Here is a 15,778-nt window from a genome sequence, read left to right as displayed (position 1 = left end):
TCAGTGAAGGAACCAGTTAGTGAATAAGAGAACGGGAGGAATAACAATGGTAGGAGGAAGGCAGGCGGAAGCGACGGGGAGAGGTGACGTGAGCGATGAGGCGGTGAGCGGATTCTGACAAAGGCCCGGACCAAGCGGTCGGATCACCACCCACCACTTACTCTAGTACAGAGGGTAATTTAAGAAGCAAAGGACCACTCTCCTTCTTCTTCCTCCGCACTGTGATTGATGGATCCCTGCGTTTTGTGATCAATCCACTACCAACTTCTTCCAATTTGCTCATCGAAAAGTGATCCCACGCGCAAAAGTGAATTAAGAAAAAATCAGCTTTGGAGTTCTCTGTGATTCGTTAATCGAAACGCATTTTAATAGCTTTGAAAACTTGAAATTGAAAGATCCATTCACTGCATTGCCAAAGGTCGTCTCTTTCACGCTTCGATGGTTAGCATGCCAATTTTGCTCTCGTATACGAGTTGATTGATTTGGTTTTTAGTGTCTGCACATGGACTAATTTTGTCATTCTTCAGAACTTAAAAATAAAAAAAAACCTTTTGTCTACATGTAAATTTGATCTCTAGCAGCAACAATAAATAAATGACTGTGAAGCGCTGTCATTGATTCACCGAACCATTTATCAGTCAAGTCACAGAGATAAATTATCAGAACTTGTTTGAGCTTATAGATAAGTCCCTCACTCGATCATCCTGCCTTTCAGTTTCATTCCACTTAACATAAATTCAGAACAAACAAATATTTCAAGTTGTGCGAAAAGATGAAATAGCTAGAGCTAGGCTTTGAGATCAGACAGGCAATTCTACAATATTGTGTCGGTGAAGGCTTGCTATATTATGACTGAATAGCAGCTAATGTTATCTCATCATTCATGGCATTAAAAGTCATCACTGTCAAGTAGAATATTATGTGTTTGGTTGCAGCAGCGTGCATGCATTGATGCTTTGAATCTAGCAAGTGGAACAACAATGGCTTTCTTCTGAAACATTTAAACCAATCAATATGGACCAAAAGGAGCAGGTTTTGCCAGCTTTCAGAGGTTAAATGACTAGTTGATGCGGTCAACTTTGTTTGTCAATTTACAAACTGACGATGAAACTACATGAGCCTTGTTTTGTTTTTGAAAAGAACAAGAGCTAGCCAAACAATATTAAATAATTCAGTAGGTCAGAAGCTATAATACATGCAAACACCTCAAATTATTCTGGAATTGTAAGTGCCAAATTGTGGTCCAGAGCAACTTTGGAATGAATGGATAAACTTGGCAAAACAACAAGATGCTATTCGCATGAACAGCTTGATCCTATTCAGAATCCACGAATCAAAGTGAGGAAAGAAAATGGAGAACGTGTGGAAGGGATTTTCTACTTGAATTTATAGACTTTCTTGCTTAAATTTCTGGAAGAAATCGAGCCGCTTCCTACTTTGCTTGAGGTTAGTGAAGTCAAATTCGATCTAAATAGTAAATGGTTTTACGGTGGAGTCTTTCCTTCCCTTCCCCACCAATGAGCCACACCCTCTTGAGGCGAAGCAGACAACGGTGTTAGACTTTTTAAGCGGACATCTAAGATCAAATTTCAACTGCGACTCTAAGAAAAACTGAAAAATCAAAATTAGAATAATGCGAAGTTGCAAACTTGAGACTTCCCAAGCTCACAAGAGGTAAGTAAATTAACACTCTTCTGAGGTAACAACGCAACTGACGCTTTATCAAAACATAGCTCTGGCCAAAACAATGAGAGCAAACGAGAAGTATGAACCAGTTTAGCATTGCCAATGAAACAATTAAGACTACGCAATCAGTTCCACACATCGTAACTGTGCGCCCTATGTATCGAGCGCGACATTATTAGATTTTTTTATAAAACTCAGGTATCTTATGCACTTACCATTTCTTCATTTACTAGAGTTCACATCTACAAATGCCGTGCGAGACCAAAACCACCAGCACCGGCAGAGCGGCCGGATCCTCCCATGAGGTTCAGAGTCCTACTTGGCATAACCCGAAAAACGCCAGGTTGCTCTGCACAATTCAATTTAATAGAGGTAAAATTTGGTAAAATAGACTACAACAGTTGATTTTAACAGTAAAAATTTTTGTAAAACTCGTCAAGAAAAGCATAGAGCAGCTGTTATTTGTCTCAGGTTAGCACAAATGCGAACAAACGGAAGCTTAAAAATCCAGGGAACAATATCAATCCAACAATAATAGTTAAATAAAGCCAAAGCACTGGCAATTGGAATTTGGAAAGAAAACCCCAACATGTAGACTGAACTAAACAGAGAAGTATTAAGTTTGCTCCGGCTGGCTCAGGGAACTATATATGCAGTTTCTGTTTGCTTTAGTTTCGTTTGTTTAATTAGAAAATAACCAAATTGAAGAAGAGAAATATGCATTTTGAGTTTTCAAGTTCTGCCAAAACAAATAAGATCTAATCTCTACTGCATAAATTGAGATCCAACTGGAATTAAGTTATGCTTAGGAAAATTTGCACTTGAAACCTAAATATTAATTGGTTGGAATCAGTTAAACCAGTTGAACGTAGCTTATTCAGGAGCATGGTGACAACATCCTATTAGATTGCAGATGTAAATATCTTGAGATTGATCGAGTGATGGGAAGTAGGCCAAGCAGAGTCAATATTACCTTAGTGTTTTCTGATTGCATGATACTTATTTGAGTTTGCAAGTAAATTTTACCTTCTGATCTATATGCATCACTAGCAAGATTTAGAGTTCAAGCCAATCAAAGAACAAGAAAAAAACAGATATGAATGCCAGGGAAAGGCTGACGTTTTGAATTTAGGGAAAGGATTACACTTTTCCTTCAAATCTAGATCCGTAAGAGTAAGATTTTGAGTTCAACGTCGCCACAAACTATTCCAAATGAAATCATTGAGATCAAGAAAAAGATGAAACAGATCTGATTTATTCTTCATGCAAAGAAGCTAAGAAAGAACAAATAATCTAGGATAACTCACTCGATAATTCCTCGATCTGTGACTTGGTCAGCTTTGCCGAGAATCCACTAGCTGCATGTGTGTAATGATAAATCAGGGATTCCTTGGCGGCTTCCTCGCTGCGAGAGAAATAGAATCAGACCTTTACCAAAAGAAAACCGAATCTTGAAACGCATACAAGGAAACTCAAATTTCCGCAGCGAAATTATAACCCTTGCGAGCAAATCGACAGACCTGCCGAGAACGGCGACGAGGGTTCGGATGTGGAAGGCCTCGGGTTCTTCAGTCTCGGGCTTTTCTACGAAGACGATTTGGACGGTAGCCTCCTCCGTCTCCGGGAGCTTCGTGGTTGCATCGGCCATGGCGTAGGGCGAGACAGAGAGAGAGGAGGGGTCGAGTAGCACGGCAAGGGAAAGGAGAGAAAGTACGGAGAGAAGGGAGCGGAAAGAGGGCATGGTCATCGTCGCCGGAGGAAGTGGGTTTATATAAATCGATTGCCTCGAGTCGGTCTCTTCGGCGTTAAGAAACGAAGGTAAGGAAACTGCCGGCCAAAGTCCAAAATTCGGATGCTGACGTAGCACCACGCGTTGCTGCTGCTGCATTTGGGATGCTTTAATTCGGAGGGCAAATTTGAAAAGACCACCGTGTCAGCATTTTGATCCTCAGCATTTTCTGAATTTCCACATTCCACGATATTCATTGACTCGCTTGTGTAGAATTAATAAAACTTTGAGGAATTAAAACGAGGTCAAGTTTGAGGGCCAATTCAGAAGTTTACCTTCCTTAAATCTTAATATTGCAATGGTGATTAAATATTATTCATTAACTGACCTTCCTTAATATTACCATGGGAATTTAATTTTCATTTATAATTTGAGATTATTACGATAATGCATTTCTTTCTCATATTTCCAAACCTTCAAGAACATGTGTGAAAGAACTATAGAAAGGGGCTTTTAGAGTACATTATCCCTCGCTTGTCCAAGAACTAAAGTGAGAGAGAAGAGTTTGATATGAGAACATGCGATATTTGGAGGGTATATTTTTTTCAAATATCTCCTTTCTCAAATACTTTCATTATGAGAAATATTTAAGGGATAATTAAAAATCACCGGGTACTAATCTATTATGAGGCCTACCAAAATGATGAGCTACCATTATTTGTTATTTTTTATTATTATTTTTAATTCAATTAAATTTAAAAAAAATAAAAAATGAACGTTAGAAGAAACAAAATAAAATGTTCGAACGAACAAAAGTCAAAAAAAAATATAAAAAAAACAATAACGGAATCAAAAATCAAACAAGAAAAAAACAAACATTAATCTCAATGTTTATTTCTCCCTATATATACATCGTTTCTTTTATCTATTTTCATCACTTCTATATTCATTGTCTATCAAAAATTTAAAAAGAAATGGATAAAAATTTTGGTTGGTGAGATATTTGATTGTGAAATTAGGAATATTTGAAAGCGAATATTTGATGGGTGGGATCCATGAATATTTAATTGGTGGTATATTTTATTATGAAATTTGAAATATTTAAATAGTAGAATATTTAAAGAATCATATAAAAATGAGGCCACAAATATTTGAAAAAAAAAAATTTCCTAACCTTTATGGATGCTATGCGAGAAGCTACTAATACGAGTCATCCCAACATCTACAAGAAAATCCTTTCAAATGAAAGATAAGAGAAGCGGCTACGACTTCCTTCCAAGCTGCCTTAGTCGGATCATTTTTTCAGAGCCACACCATCAAGAGAATACCTAGCTTTGGAGGAAGTGTCCTTGACACCCTGCCAAGGAAAAATCAGCATGATCTTATCAATTTCATTAGAAATATCGTATATGTTGCAAGGATGGAAAAGACTTAGCTTAGCCGCATGTATCTACATATCCCAATGATAAGAATATTTTCTAAATCAAGTTATTTTAAACCTCATAAATGCTAAAGATAATCATTTATGTTATTTTCACAAATCATCTTTCAGTACATTTTATGATACATGACTAAAAATATTGCTACTGTAGATCAAATCCATAGCAGCAGTTGAAAAACTGCAGCTGAATTTAAAAAAATGGCTCTAAAATTGATGCTATACAATAAATTAGCACCAGCAGCTCTCAATAAGATTGAATAAATACCGATCCCATGGAAAATACTTAAACTAGCAACCTTTTATATTCACGAAAGTTAAATCAGATTTGTGTTTCCGATGACCTACTCAAACCAACCTAGGTCAATTTAATAAGCTCTAAGTAGTTCCTCTGTCCACTGATTCTCTAGTGTATAATTAGCATGTTCCATGGTATTAACAAGAATAGGTCGACTAAACGTAGGGCTTCTGATTTTCTGAACTGCCCTATTCATGTATTAGTCTTTTGCATTAATTTGCATGTATATGTGCGTTATAATTTGATGGTGTTGGATTTAGTCTCCATAAGGTGTCTTAATAACACATAGATTGTCATGGTAGATGAACCCATTAAATTGATCTAATTTGTGTGTTGAATCACAAATTTATGGTATTGGATGTGGACTATGTGTAGAACTCATTAACCAATTACCATTAGCATTGATGGATAGCTAATGGGGTTGGGTCCAAAATATATATATATATATATATATATATATATATATATATATATATATATATATATATATATATATATATATGGGTGTGATTTTCATAGGAGAGTGGACTGATGTCTTTCTTGCTTTCTCCATAGGATCAAGATTACTGAGCCGTTGCCCTCGCACCTACGGAAGATCACACCCTGTAGCTAATTGGTGTTCTGATCTTCATATTCTTCTAACAACAATAAGGATGAAAATGTCAATAGATTCAGGTGCAGATTTGCAGTTTATGTCTTTATGCTTCCACTTTCGTCTTTCCCATATTTGTTGTAGATCTCCGACAAGATCCTGTGTTGGATAGTATGAATCATTCCTTGTCGATTCATAAACTGTAGCATGGTCATATGGAGGGATATGAAAATCCTATCAGATGGGTCTTGAAAAATATAAAATGGAAAACTTGATTCTTAGAGAACTATAGGGGAGAAGGCACTCAGATGTTTTAGAAGGATACTTCCATAAGGAAATCCTATATTTTTCTCCAGTAATATGTTGATGAAGCCTAGTTGTGTGTTAAGGCCATTTCTTGGACTTTTCAGCCCACCCAAGAGTTTCTCTTATTATGCTTATATTGATAAGTGATGGAAATTATGACCAAATAGAAATTTAAGAACTGAGGGGGGAAATTATGTTTAGTGTTGATCAAAACAGCAATGAATTCTGGACCAAATAAAAGTGTACAATCTATATATCTTTTATGTTATTACGCTTTGTCATGAAGCATAAAACCACATAGAGACACTATCCAAAATTTCCCACTTTTATAAAGAGAGAGGAAGGCTCCTTTTTTCTTTGTTGAGCTCGCAATACTATCCATTTAAAAAGAGCACATTTATTTAACTTTGCATCTATTCCCGATCTACCTTAAACCATATCATAACATGAAAACACGTCATTTATTATGTATCATCAAAGTCTTTGATGCCTATGAAATTCCTTTTTATATGTTATTCTTCGCCATTTTAATATTCGTCTCCCACTTGGAGTTCCACTGCAACAGAGCCATGCACAAAGGCACAGCGTGACAAAGCACCAAAGTAAAAAATGTTGACCTAAACAGAAACAGAAATTGTCTTCCCTATCTGTCATCAATCAGCTGGCCTTACCTAGTAGAAAATAACTTCTACCATTAATAATTACAATGACATGGACTGTATCTCCAACATGCACTGCGTCTTTACTTAGTTTAATAGGTATCAGAGTCCGAGAGTAACTCCAACTTTGACCTTATCACAGACTGCATACACCCAGTTGGCAGAATTACACAGCCTCAAACAGATTATAAACATAAGAAATGTATTTTTTTTATTTACTTTGATGGGTGAGGTGTTGGAGACTTGCCTAACAATATCGATGTATGGGCTATTTTCTAGTACAACTAAGTTTTCTTATGCAATTAGAAAGCAGATGAGAAAGTATATTCAATTAAAATTATCATTGAAGAGTCTAATAAAAAAACATGAGTGCTAGATACTTGTCTCACCTTCTTTGCTCGCCTCTTCAGCTTCAAGCTCAATTAAGATTATTGAGAATGTAAACATAAAAGAGTTTATTTCTAGTTTTAGGGATAAATATATATATATATACTAAATCCAAGATCTACACAACAATTTCAAAGTTCTTTATCAACTCAGTTGGAAATTCAGATCTGATCTATGGATATAAATAATCACAACTCAACCATAATCCTTGAATTTTTGAATTCTTAACTCAGAATCGAGTCTGATTGTCACGACTTAACAAAGGCAACTACTTTTACATATAGTTGTTTGGTGGCAACTTCACATGTTATCTACCAGCCTACTCATACATATGAATCAAAATATTGATATTGATTCATTGATTGCCATTTTATTGACAACGTCCTTACATGGGCATTATTTAATATCGGTAAGATAGAACCGAGAATGACCCAGGCCACCTTAAAATGGTTCTCAGTTTCTCCATTGCTGATTACTCAAAATCCAGCTGACCTGAAGCCTAAGTTCAAGTTAACTATCATACCAACATTTGACCTCTGGTTTAACTAGTTGGTTGGATCCAATTTTAGAAATTAAACTGACATCCATGATCCATTCATCTTCAGCTAGTCCACCTGGTCTCTGGTTCTAATTTAACCAGTGGTCTGGCCTAGTTTGAAATTGCCATTGTTGAACTTCATTCTCCATCATTTTTTTCAGTTTTAGTTCTCCATCCATTTTTTCTCAAACTAAATTACAACATATTTATAAAATTTATTCTATAACCTAGCTTACATTCTTAAGGCTCAAACCCCAGTAAAATTATTATCATTGATATATATTATTAATATTAGCTCTAGCAGAAGCAAAATTTTATAGTTTTTGCGTAATAATTATAACCATATTTTTTTTATTTATAGTATATTAAGTTGTTATTGAAGTATGTTTTTAAACATATATGATCTTTCATTACTAAATAGATATAATAATAAAAGTTCTTCATGCATAGTGTAAAAATAAAAAATAAAAAATTGAAACATAAAAATACACTGAATTAGGATAGAATCTAGGAATTAGATTGATAAAAGTTGAAGAATAAATTGAAATTTCTTATTTAGTTAGCAGAAGTTTAGAGGCTGACATATCACGATATCAATTTTTTCTATATTTCTAAATCTTATCACTAAATGAAAAAAAATTGTAATTATAAAAATTTCTATTTATTTATAATTCACCAAATTTTAGTCATCTAAAAGTACATTTCAGAATTTTTTAAAATAAAACAATTTTTCTAAAAAACTATTTATATGAAATTAATTGGGACTGCATGTAAATTTACCTTAAATCAAACCTGGTGAGAGAGAGAGAGAGAAAAAGTGGGCCCCTACATCCATTCCTTTAAGTTGCTTTGCCTTTTGACCGTTGAAAGCTGACGTCGAATCCCGGAGTATCTTTCCTTCTCTCCTACGCTGTTATAAAGACGAAGGAAACAAGAGAAAGGGGGAAGGGGAAGAAATCAAAACGAATCAAATTAAATCAAAACAGATTTATAGATGGGGAGACGGAGAGAGAAGGGTGGGAAGTTAGAAGGTCTGGAGGTGAAGTTACCCACCTTCTTCCGCTGCCCGATATCGTTGGAGGTGATGCGGTCACCCGTCAGCTTGTCCACCGGCGTCACCTACGACCGCTCCTCCATCCAGAGCTGGCTCGATTCCGGCCACCGGACCTGCCCTGCCACCCGCCTCCCACTCCCCTCCCCTGTTCACCTCGTTCCCAACCTCACCCTCCGACGCCTCATCCGCCTCTGGTCCTCCTCTTCATCTTCCTCTCCGCACCTCCTCCCTCCCGTGGCGCCCCCATCGCATTCCCCCGCACCCTCCATCGATGATCTCCTTCTTCATCTCCGATCCCTCTCCCTCTTCGACCCCCTCCCCCTTCTCCACCGCCTCTCCGCCTTCCTCTCCACCTCCCATGATTCTGACAAGAACCGCCTCGCTTCCTCCCCCTTTTTCGCCCCGGCCCTCGTTTCCTTCCTCGCCGACAGTACCGCCGGATCCGAAGTGTCGCGGTTGGCCACCGAGATTCTCGCCTTGGTCCTGGGAATGGAATACGCCGACGATCGCGGAAGGGAGATCGTTATCGAAGCGATCCTCGCCGACCTCGACGGTGCCGTAGCCGCCCTGATCGAAATCCTTCGGGGCGACGAGTCGCAACTTAGATCTCGAATCGATGCCGCCAAGGTTCTCGAGTCGATCCTCTCGTCCTCTTCCTGCGACGGGGATAAAACGATCTCGATCGTGGAGAAGCCATATCTAATTCCCGAGCTGATCCGCCTCTTACTAATCGACGACGACCGCGGCGCGGTGGACCCTGAAGCCGCCGACTCTGGGCTGCGGTGCTTACTTGCGGCGACCAAGGGAAGGCACGCGAAGGCGCTGTTGGCGCGGGCCGGGGCGGTGCCGGTGCTGACGAGGATTCTGGTCGCCGCCGAGGTACCGGCCGAGGCAGCGGAGCTGGCGCTGCGGGCAATGGAGGCAGCCGCCGGCAGCGCAGAGGGACGGGCAGCGATCTGCGAAGAGGCGGAGGCGTGCGTGCGGGCGGTGATGGGGCGATTGATGAAGGTGAGGCGGGAGGGGAAGGAGGCGGCTGTGTCGGTGCTGTGGACGGCGTGCGTAGCCGAGGGGAACCGGAGGGCGAGGGAGGCGGTAGCGGAGGCGAAGGGCGGCGCGGTGAAGATACTGATGGTGATGCAAGGGGAGTGCTCGCCGGCGGCGGCGAGGATGGCGGGCGAACTGCTGAAGATCTTTAAGGTAGACGCCAAGGGCTGCTGCGTTGGCTACCACACCAAGAGCACTCACATAATGCCTTACTAATAATGCTCTGACTTAATCTCAAGGCATGTTTTTGCAGCTAATTAGGTGATAATGATGCCTGTTGTAAATGGGTAGACATTAATCTCATTAATTTTGGGATTATGGAAATCACATAAAATAAAGGGTAAAGTTTTGTTTAATAAAACAACCAAAGTTTGATATAACTCATGTCTGTATAGGTCCATCTCATCATTACAATAGCTTTTCATTTTTTTAATTACTATTGAATTATATTTTAAGTATGATTAAATTAATACAAAAATATTCATTGAAAATTTGTTTATAAATTCACTTTATAATTTTAGAGAAATTGGGAAGACATTTTTTTTTTTGCATCGTGATCTAAAAAGGTCGAGGAAATTTGAAGCTTTTAAAATATTCAACTTATGCCTCTTTACTTTTTGACCACTTTATCCTTTTTCTTGGTCTCATAGATCACACTTTGTTCTTGAGTATTGGAAATTTTCAGCTTTAGCGTAAAAAGGAGCTTACTTATGCTCAACTCCAAAGAGAAATTAGATCTTAAAATTCTCAATTAGTGTTAAAAAAAACTTACAATTTTAATCTGAATTATTTTTTTTTAATGTTGAAACTGAAATTTAATAATAAACAACTAAATGAAGTGCTCATACTAGGACTTAATTAGACCAACATCTCGTCGGTGAAGAACCTTTATAAACCTTACCTAAGATTGCATATCATATCGCATATGCAAAGGCCTCAAAAAGCCTGAAGAGAAAAAGAAGTGTCATTCAAAGAATGTGTGTCTGCTTTATGTGTTGCATGAAAAAGGAGGTAAAGTTTGAAGATATACCAACAACAAGGTGCTCTCTCTTTAAATTGTGTTCTAAGGTGCAACCTCATCAAGATTCATCTCGATCTCCAATGGAAGAAAAAACAAAGGCAAAGAAGATGCTCCGAAATCAATCCAAATGACCCATGTGGAGAAGACAAATATAAAGTCAATAACACACTGATGGCATCAAAGGAGAGCCTTGGCGTAACGGTAAAATTATTATCATGTGACCAAAAAGTCACAGGTTTGAATCTTGAAAATAGTCTTTTACAAAAAGTAAGACAAGACGTACAATGGATTCTTTTTCGGGACCCCGCATGACGGGAGCTTCGTGCACTAGGCTATCTTTTTTTTTTTAAGACATTGATGACATCGTTATTTACTCGCTTGGGCTTCTCCTCTCCCAATGCCTTTGGAGTTGAAGCTGTGACAATCTCCTAGTTGGTCAATATACGGTGGCTTGTGACGCAAAGCAAGTCAACGGGAGTCGGTGTTGTTGACGTACCTCCAATGATCAAGTTAGTAATGAGTTGAGAAATGAAACTCACAGACATGGGAGAGAGAGAGTGCAATCGTTATATCCGCGTGTAAGAAGAAACCTGTTGGATCGAAAGCGTTAGAGGGGAGGGGGGTGAATAGCGCTCGTGGCTTTCATTTTTTCGGAATCATAAAACTGTTTGAGTAAATGCAGCGGAAATAAAAACAATCACATAAAGAGGCAAACTATTTACTTCGTTCGGAGCCTAGATCGACTCCTACTCGAAAGCCCGCGATCCTTGATCGCTTTCGGTGGGCAACAACTATAAGCACGATAATTTGTACAATTATAGGAATTTACAGCTCATAAACTTTATACCGACAACTAAAGATGGAGAAGCGTAGTTCCGGGTCGTTGGTGTCGCGTCGCAGCACTTTTGGGTCGTCAGGTTCGCAGCACGTAGCAAGAGATTATTCGGAGAGTGTTGTTTTGGAAGAGGTGCTCGAACACTGCTTATAAAGGGTGCTGGAGGTGCCTCCAAGGCTGTCCGAGGCGCCTCCAAGCCCCGGGTCGCACGCGTCGATAAGCGCTGATCAAGTCGCGCATTATCCCTTTGAAGGCGCCTTCATGCGCCTTCAAGGCGCCTCCATGCTGCGGTCCAAGGCGCCTTCACTGCCCTTTAAGGCGCCTTCAACTCCAGCGCACAACCAACTCACCTTCACACCCGAGGCGCCTCCAAGCTCCATGGAGGCGCCTCGGACACTGTTCATCCGAGTTCTTCTTTATGTTTTTGGTACCTGCAAGTATGTTAATCCAAAAATACCTGCACCACAAAGTTAATACAAAATAGTATGAATATGAAGTAATGACAGTCTTCTGACTGTCCGAGTCTGACTTCGGGTTTCCGTCCGAAAACCCTAGGTCGACCCGACGCCTACTGTTCCCTCTACGGGGAACGCGTCCTCACCTACTCCACTCAGGAGATTTACCTGTTGCCAGTGCGATCCTCCAGATCGATTGGACTTTTGCTCAGCACTCGACGCTTCCGGACTTTCTGCTGGACATCCGCTTCCCGGCTAGTCCAGTCTTCCACCTGGTTCGCGACACCAGGACTTTCCACCTAGGGTTACCACCCCCTAGGACTTTTGCCTGAAGCCATCGACCTGCCAAGACTTTCCGCATAGGGTTACCATCCCCTATGACCTAGGGTTACCACCCCCTATGACATAGGGTTACCACCCCCTAGGGTTTTCCTTTTGCCTAACCGCAGCTAGGACTTTCCTGAAACACTCAACAAAGCTGTCAGATCACAAAATACCTTAACTTTGAATTCTTTGCCATTATCAAAATCTCGGGTTCGATCGTCGGATGCTTCCTGCACCAACAATCTCCCCCTTTTTGATTATGGCAACAAGAAATTCAAAGTTAAGAAAAAACATGCAATACCAAATAGATGCATAAAGTTTTAACCAAGCTCAAATAAATAAACTTTAAATGTTCAAGCATAGTTAAGCTGGAAACTTTTAATTTTGTAATACTAGATTCTCCCTTAATAAAAGTCGTCTTTTGTTCTTTGAATTTTTCCTACTCTCTTTTGTTCTTTGAATTTTTCCTACTCTCCCCCTTTGCCATTTATCTAAAATATACCAGCTCGAAATAAGTCTGAGCTTTTCAGAAATATAGACAAGGTTTAAAAAAAAACATTTTTGTTGAAAACTTTACTTAGTTCATTTTAAATTTTGTAAAAAAATTTTAATTCACTGAAAAACAACTTTAATTAAGTTTGAAAGTATTTGCTAAACTATAGAAATCATTTAGTTAAACCTTTTGCAAATACTTTAGTTGAATCTTGAAGAGGTCTTAAAGGATGATTTTGAAAAGATGTAAGGGTTTGAAAATATAGCTAAAGTTTTAAAGTATTTAGGGTAATAACATTCTCAAATTTGAAAAATATTTAGTTTAAGAGTTTTGTTAGCAAGGAGGGAGTAGCCAAATGTTTAGTTGAGTTAGATTCAGTTTGTCCTTAAGTCCAAGCATAAGTTAAGTTAAGGAGTTTTTGAATTATCCAATTAGATATTGGAATCCTAATTTGATTTGATCAGGTATCAGAGCCTCAACGTACAAGTATGCTTAAACATAAAATTTTCAATCTCTTTACCAACTGTCTAACCTTTAGCTACTTGCTGATTGCTTAGAGGGCAACAGCTTTCACTTGGTTAGTCAAGTTAAGTCAATTGATCCAGTTAGATTTGACTAAGGCTGGATGACTTAACATGATTAATGTATATTGCTTGTTTAACGCCCAGACTCATATTTGTTGGTGCGGTTAGCACTAACGATTTAACCCAGGTTTTGATGAATGACAAATAGGTTAAGTTAGGTTTATTGTTGATCTAACACTCTGATCGAGTGTGCAGGATAAGTCCAGACAGGTCGACGGGCTGACCGGATGTCTGGCAAGAAGTCCAACTAGGTCGACGGGCTGACCGGATAGCTGGCAAGAAGTCCAAGCGGGTCGACGGGCTGACCAGACGCTTGGGAAGAAGTCCAGCTAGGTCAACGGGCTGACCGGATAGCTGGCGAGAAGTCCAGACGGGTCGAAGGGCTGACCGGACGTCTGGCAGGTAAGTAAGGTAAGTCACTGGAGGGGAGTGATTGCGAGGACGCGTTCCCAGGAAGGGAACATTAGGCGTCGATCTGGCTTAGATCCATTTCGGATATCTAAGTCGAGATCGTGACTAGATTCCGGTCTCGGAAAGACGGAATCTAAGTCATACTTTTTCTGTTAATTCATTGTGCTAACAATCTGTGTTGCAGGGTATATTTTGCCTCGGACTAACCTTATTTTGCAGGAGAAGGAATCTCTGGAAAAAGGTGGTCCGGGCGCCCGGAGGCAAGTTTTATCCTCTGCGTCGCCTCTCCACGTGGAGCATCCTGACTGGACTTGCCACGTCGCACCAGGGCGCCCGGAAGGGATCCAGGCACCCGGAGCAGTATATAAAAGAAGCCCTAGGGGTGGAGCTTCAAAAAAACACACATCTCTCAGAATTTCCAGATTGCTTTGCTGCTCTGTGCTCCAGCGACGCTAACAAAGCTCCGACAACGCGCCCCTTGCTCCTTAAGTTTTCTTTTCTGTCGGTACAGCTTTGTGCTTTGTTTCATTAGCATTTCTTGTACTCCTTTTGTAATCACATTCGAATTGCTAGTGATTGCCCAACGAAAGTGGTCAAGGACCACGGACCTTCGAGTTGTTGGTGCAACCTTAGGTCAAGGTTGACCTGGTTGACCAGACTCGAGATGACTTGACTCGAGTTATGTTTTGATGTTTGACGAGTTATGACGATGTTTGACGTGAACAGAAAAGTTGTATCTTGATGTTTGACAAGGATACAAGCTTGGGAGATTGTGGGTGCAACTCGTGGTCAAGGTTGACCTGGTTGACCCGAGGTGAGTTGACCTGACTCGGAAAAGTCCAAGCAGGGAGCTTGGCACGGGAGAAAGTCCAAGTATGGAGACTTGGCACGGAGAAGTCCAAGTATGGAAGCTTGGCACATGGGAAGACGGAGAGGGCTCGGTAGCTCGTTCTCCGGACTGTGGTCAGAGAGGGCTCGGTAGCTCGTTCTCTGGACCGGATGTGGAAAGTCCTGGTGAGTGAAGCCAGGTGAAAATCCTAGCGAGTGAAGCTAGGTGAAAGTGGAAGTCCTGGTGAGTGAAGCCAGGCATTCAGGAAAGTCCTGGTGAGTGAAGCCAGGCAGTTTGGAAGTCCTGGTGAGTGAAGCCAGGCAGATTGGAAATTCTGGTGAGTGAAGCCAGGTAAAAACCCTAGTAAGTGAAGCTAGGTGAAAGTCCTGGTGAGTGAAGCCGGGCAAGGGAAAATCCAGATGGATCAAGGGTGATCGGACATCTGGTGTTGGGAAGTCCAAGTAGATCAAGGGAGTGATCGGATACTTGGCACGAAGAGGAAAGCCCAAGTGGGTCAAAGGGATTGACCGAACACTTGGTGGAGAATTCTAGCAGGTCAAGGGAGTGACCAGATGCTAGGAATGATGAACCAACAGGTCAAGGTTGACCGGATGTTGGTGTAGAAGCCTGAGGTTTAGGGCTGGGGAGTTTGGATCGGTCCGGGACCGATCCGATGACATCGATAGCTGATCGGTCACCGCACCGATCGATCATCCAAGAGCCTCATGGGTTATCCGATCGGAGACCGATCGACAACGATCGAGGCGCAGAGTTCGAGAAGAGAGCTGATCGGTCTACGGACCGATCAGAGTCTGCCCGATCGGTCTGTGGACCGATCGGAGGTTCTGATCGGTCCATGGACCGATCGAGGAACTAGGGAATGGATCGGTCCGTGGACCGATCCACATGGAGCCTGATCGGTCCACGATCGATTCAGTACTAGCGCGAACGCCAGATTTCTTCTGTTTCTTCGCTTTTCTTCGCAGTTATAAAGGAGGGCTGCGAGCCTACTTCTTCTTCTTCTTCTTCCATTGGATTGAAGCTTCGCTTCCGTGTTTGATTCACGGGTTGAGCTTATCCTGAATCAAAAGGTTA

The 15,778-nt window shown here is 40.6% G+C and overlaps 2 protein-coding genes across 2 annotated transcripts; one reads left to right on the top strand and one right to left on the bottom strand.

The window, feature by feature from the left end:
* Nucleotides 1-1,748: 1,748 nt before the first annotated feature.
* Nucleotides 1,749-3,577, bottom strand: LOC121969506 (subtilisin-like protease SBT3.4). The gene is made up of 3 exons (XM_042519646.1): nt 3,207-3,577; nt 2,994-3,091; nt 1,749-2,035 (listed from the first exon to the last, which is right to left on the bottom strand). Exons 1-3 carry the CDS (start codon nt 3,572-3,574, stop codon nt 1,929-1,931), a joined length of 573 nt encoding a protein of 190 aa, XP_042375580.1. The 5' UTR covers nt 3,575-3,577; the 3' UTR covers nt 1,749-1,928.
* Nucleotides 3,578-8,577: 5,000 nt separating this feature from the next.
* LOC121969505 (U-box domain-containing protein 28-like) lies at nt 8,578-10,111 on the top strand. The gene has a single exon (XM_042519645.1). The coding sequence runs from the start codon at nt 8,628-8,630 to the stop codon at nt 9,945-9,947; it is 1,320 nt and encodes a 439-aa protein (XP_042375579.1). The 5' UTR covers nt 8,578-8,627; the 3' UTR covers nt 9,948-10,111.
* Nucleotides 10,112-15,778: the final 5,667 nt, after the last annotated feature.

The sequence above is a fragment of the Zingiber officinale genome, chromosome 4A (genome assembly GCF_018446385.1).
Source record: "Zingiber officinale cultivar Zhangliang chromosome 4A, Zo_v1.1, whole genome shotgun sequence".
NCBI lineage: Eukaryota > Viridiplantae > Streptophyta > Magnoliopsida > Zingiberales > Zingiberaceae > Zingiber > Zingiber officinale.
The sequence above is the reverse complement of the archived record's forward strand: the minus strand, read 5'-3'. Positions and strand labels throughout refer to the sequence as shown.

Coding starts and splice junctions, on each gene's coding strand:
- LOC121969506 (XM_042519646.1), bottom strand. CDS start 3,574: ATGCAGCAGCAGCAACGCGTGGTGCTACGTCAGCATCCGAATTTTGGA. Junction 3,092..3,206: donor CTCGTCGCCGTTCTCGGCAG/GTCTGTCGATTT, acceptor TTTCTCTCGCAG/CGAGGAAGCCGCCAAGGAAT. Junction 2,036..2,993: donor ACAGATCGAGGAATTATCGA/GTGAGTTATCCT, acceptor TGAATTGTGCAG/AGCAACCTGGCGTTTTTCGG.
- LOC121969505 (XM_042519645.1), top strand. CDS start 8,628: ATGGGGAGACGGAGAGAGAAGGGTGGGAAGTTAGAAGGTCTGGAGGTG.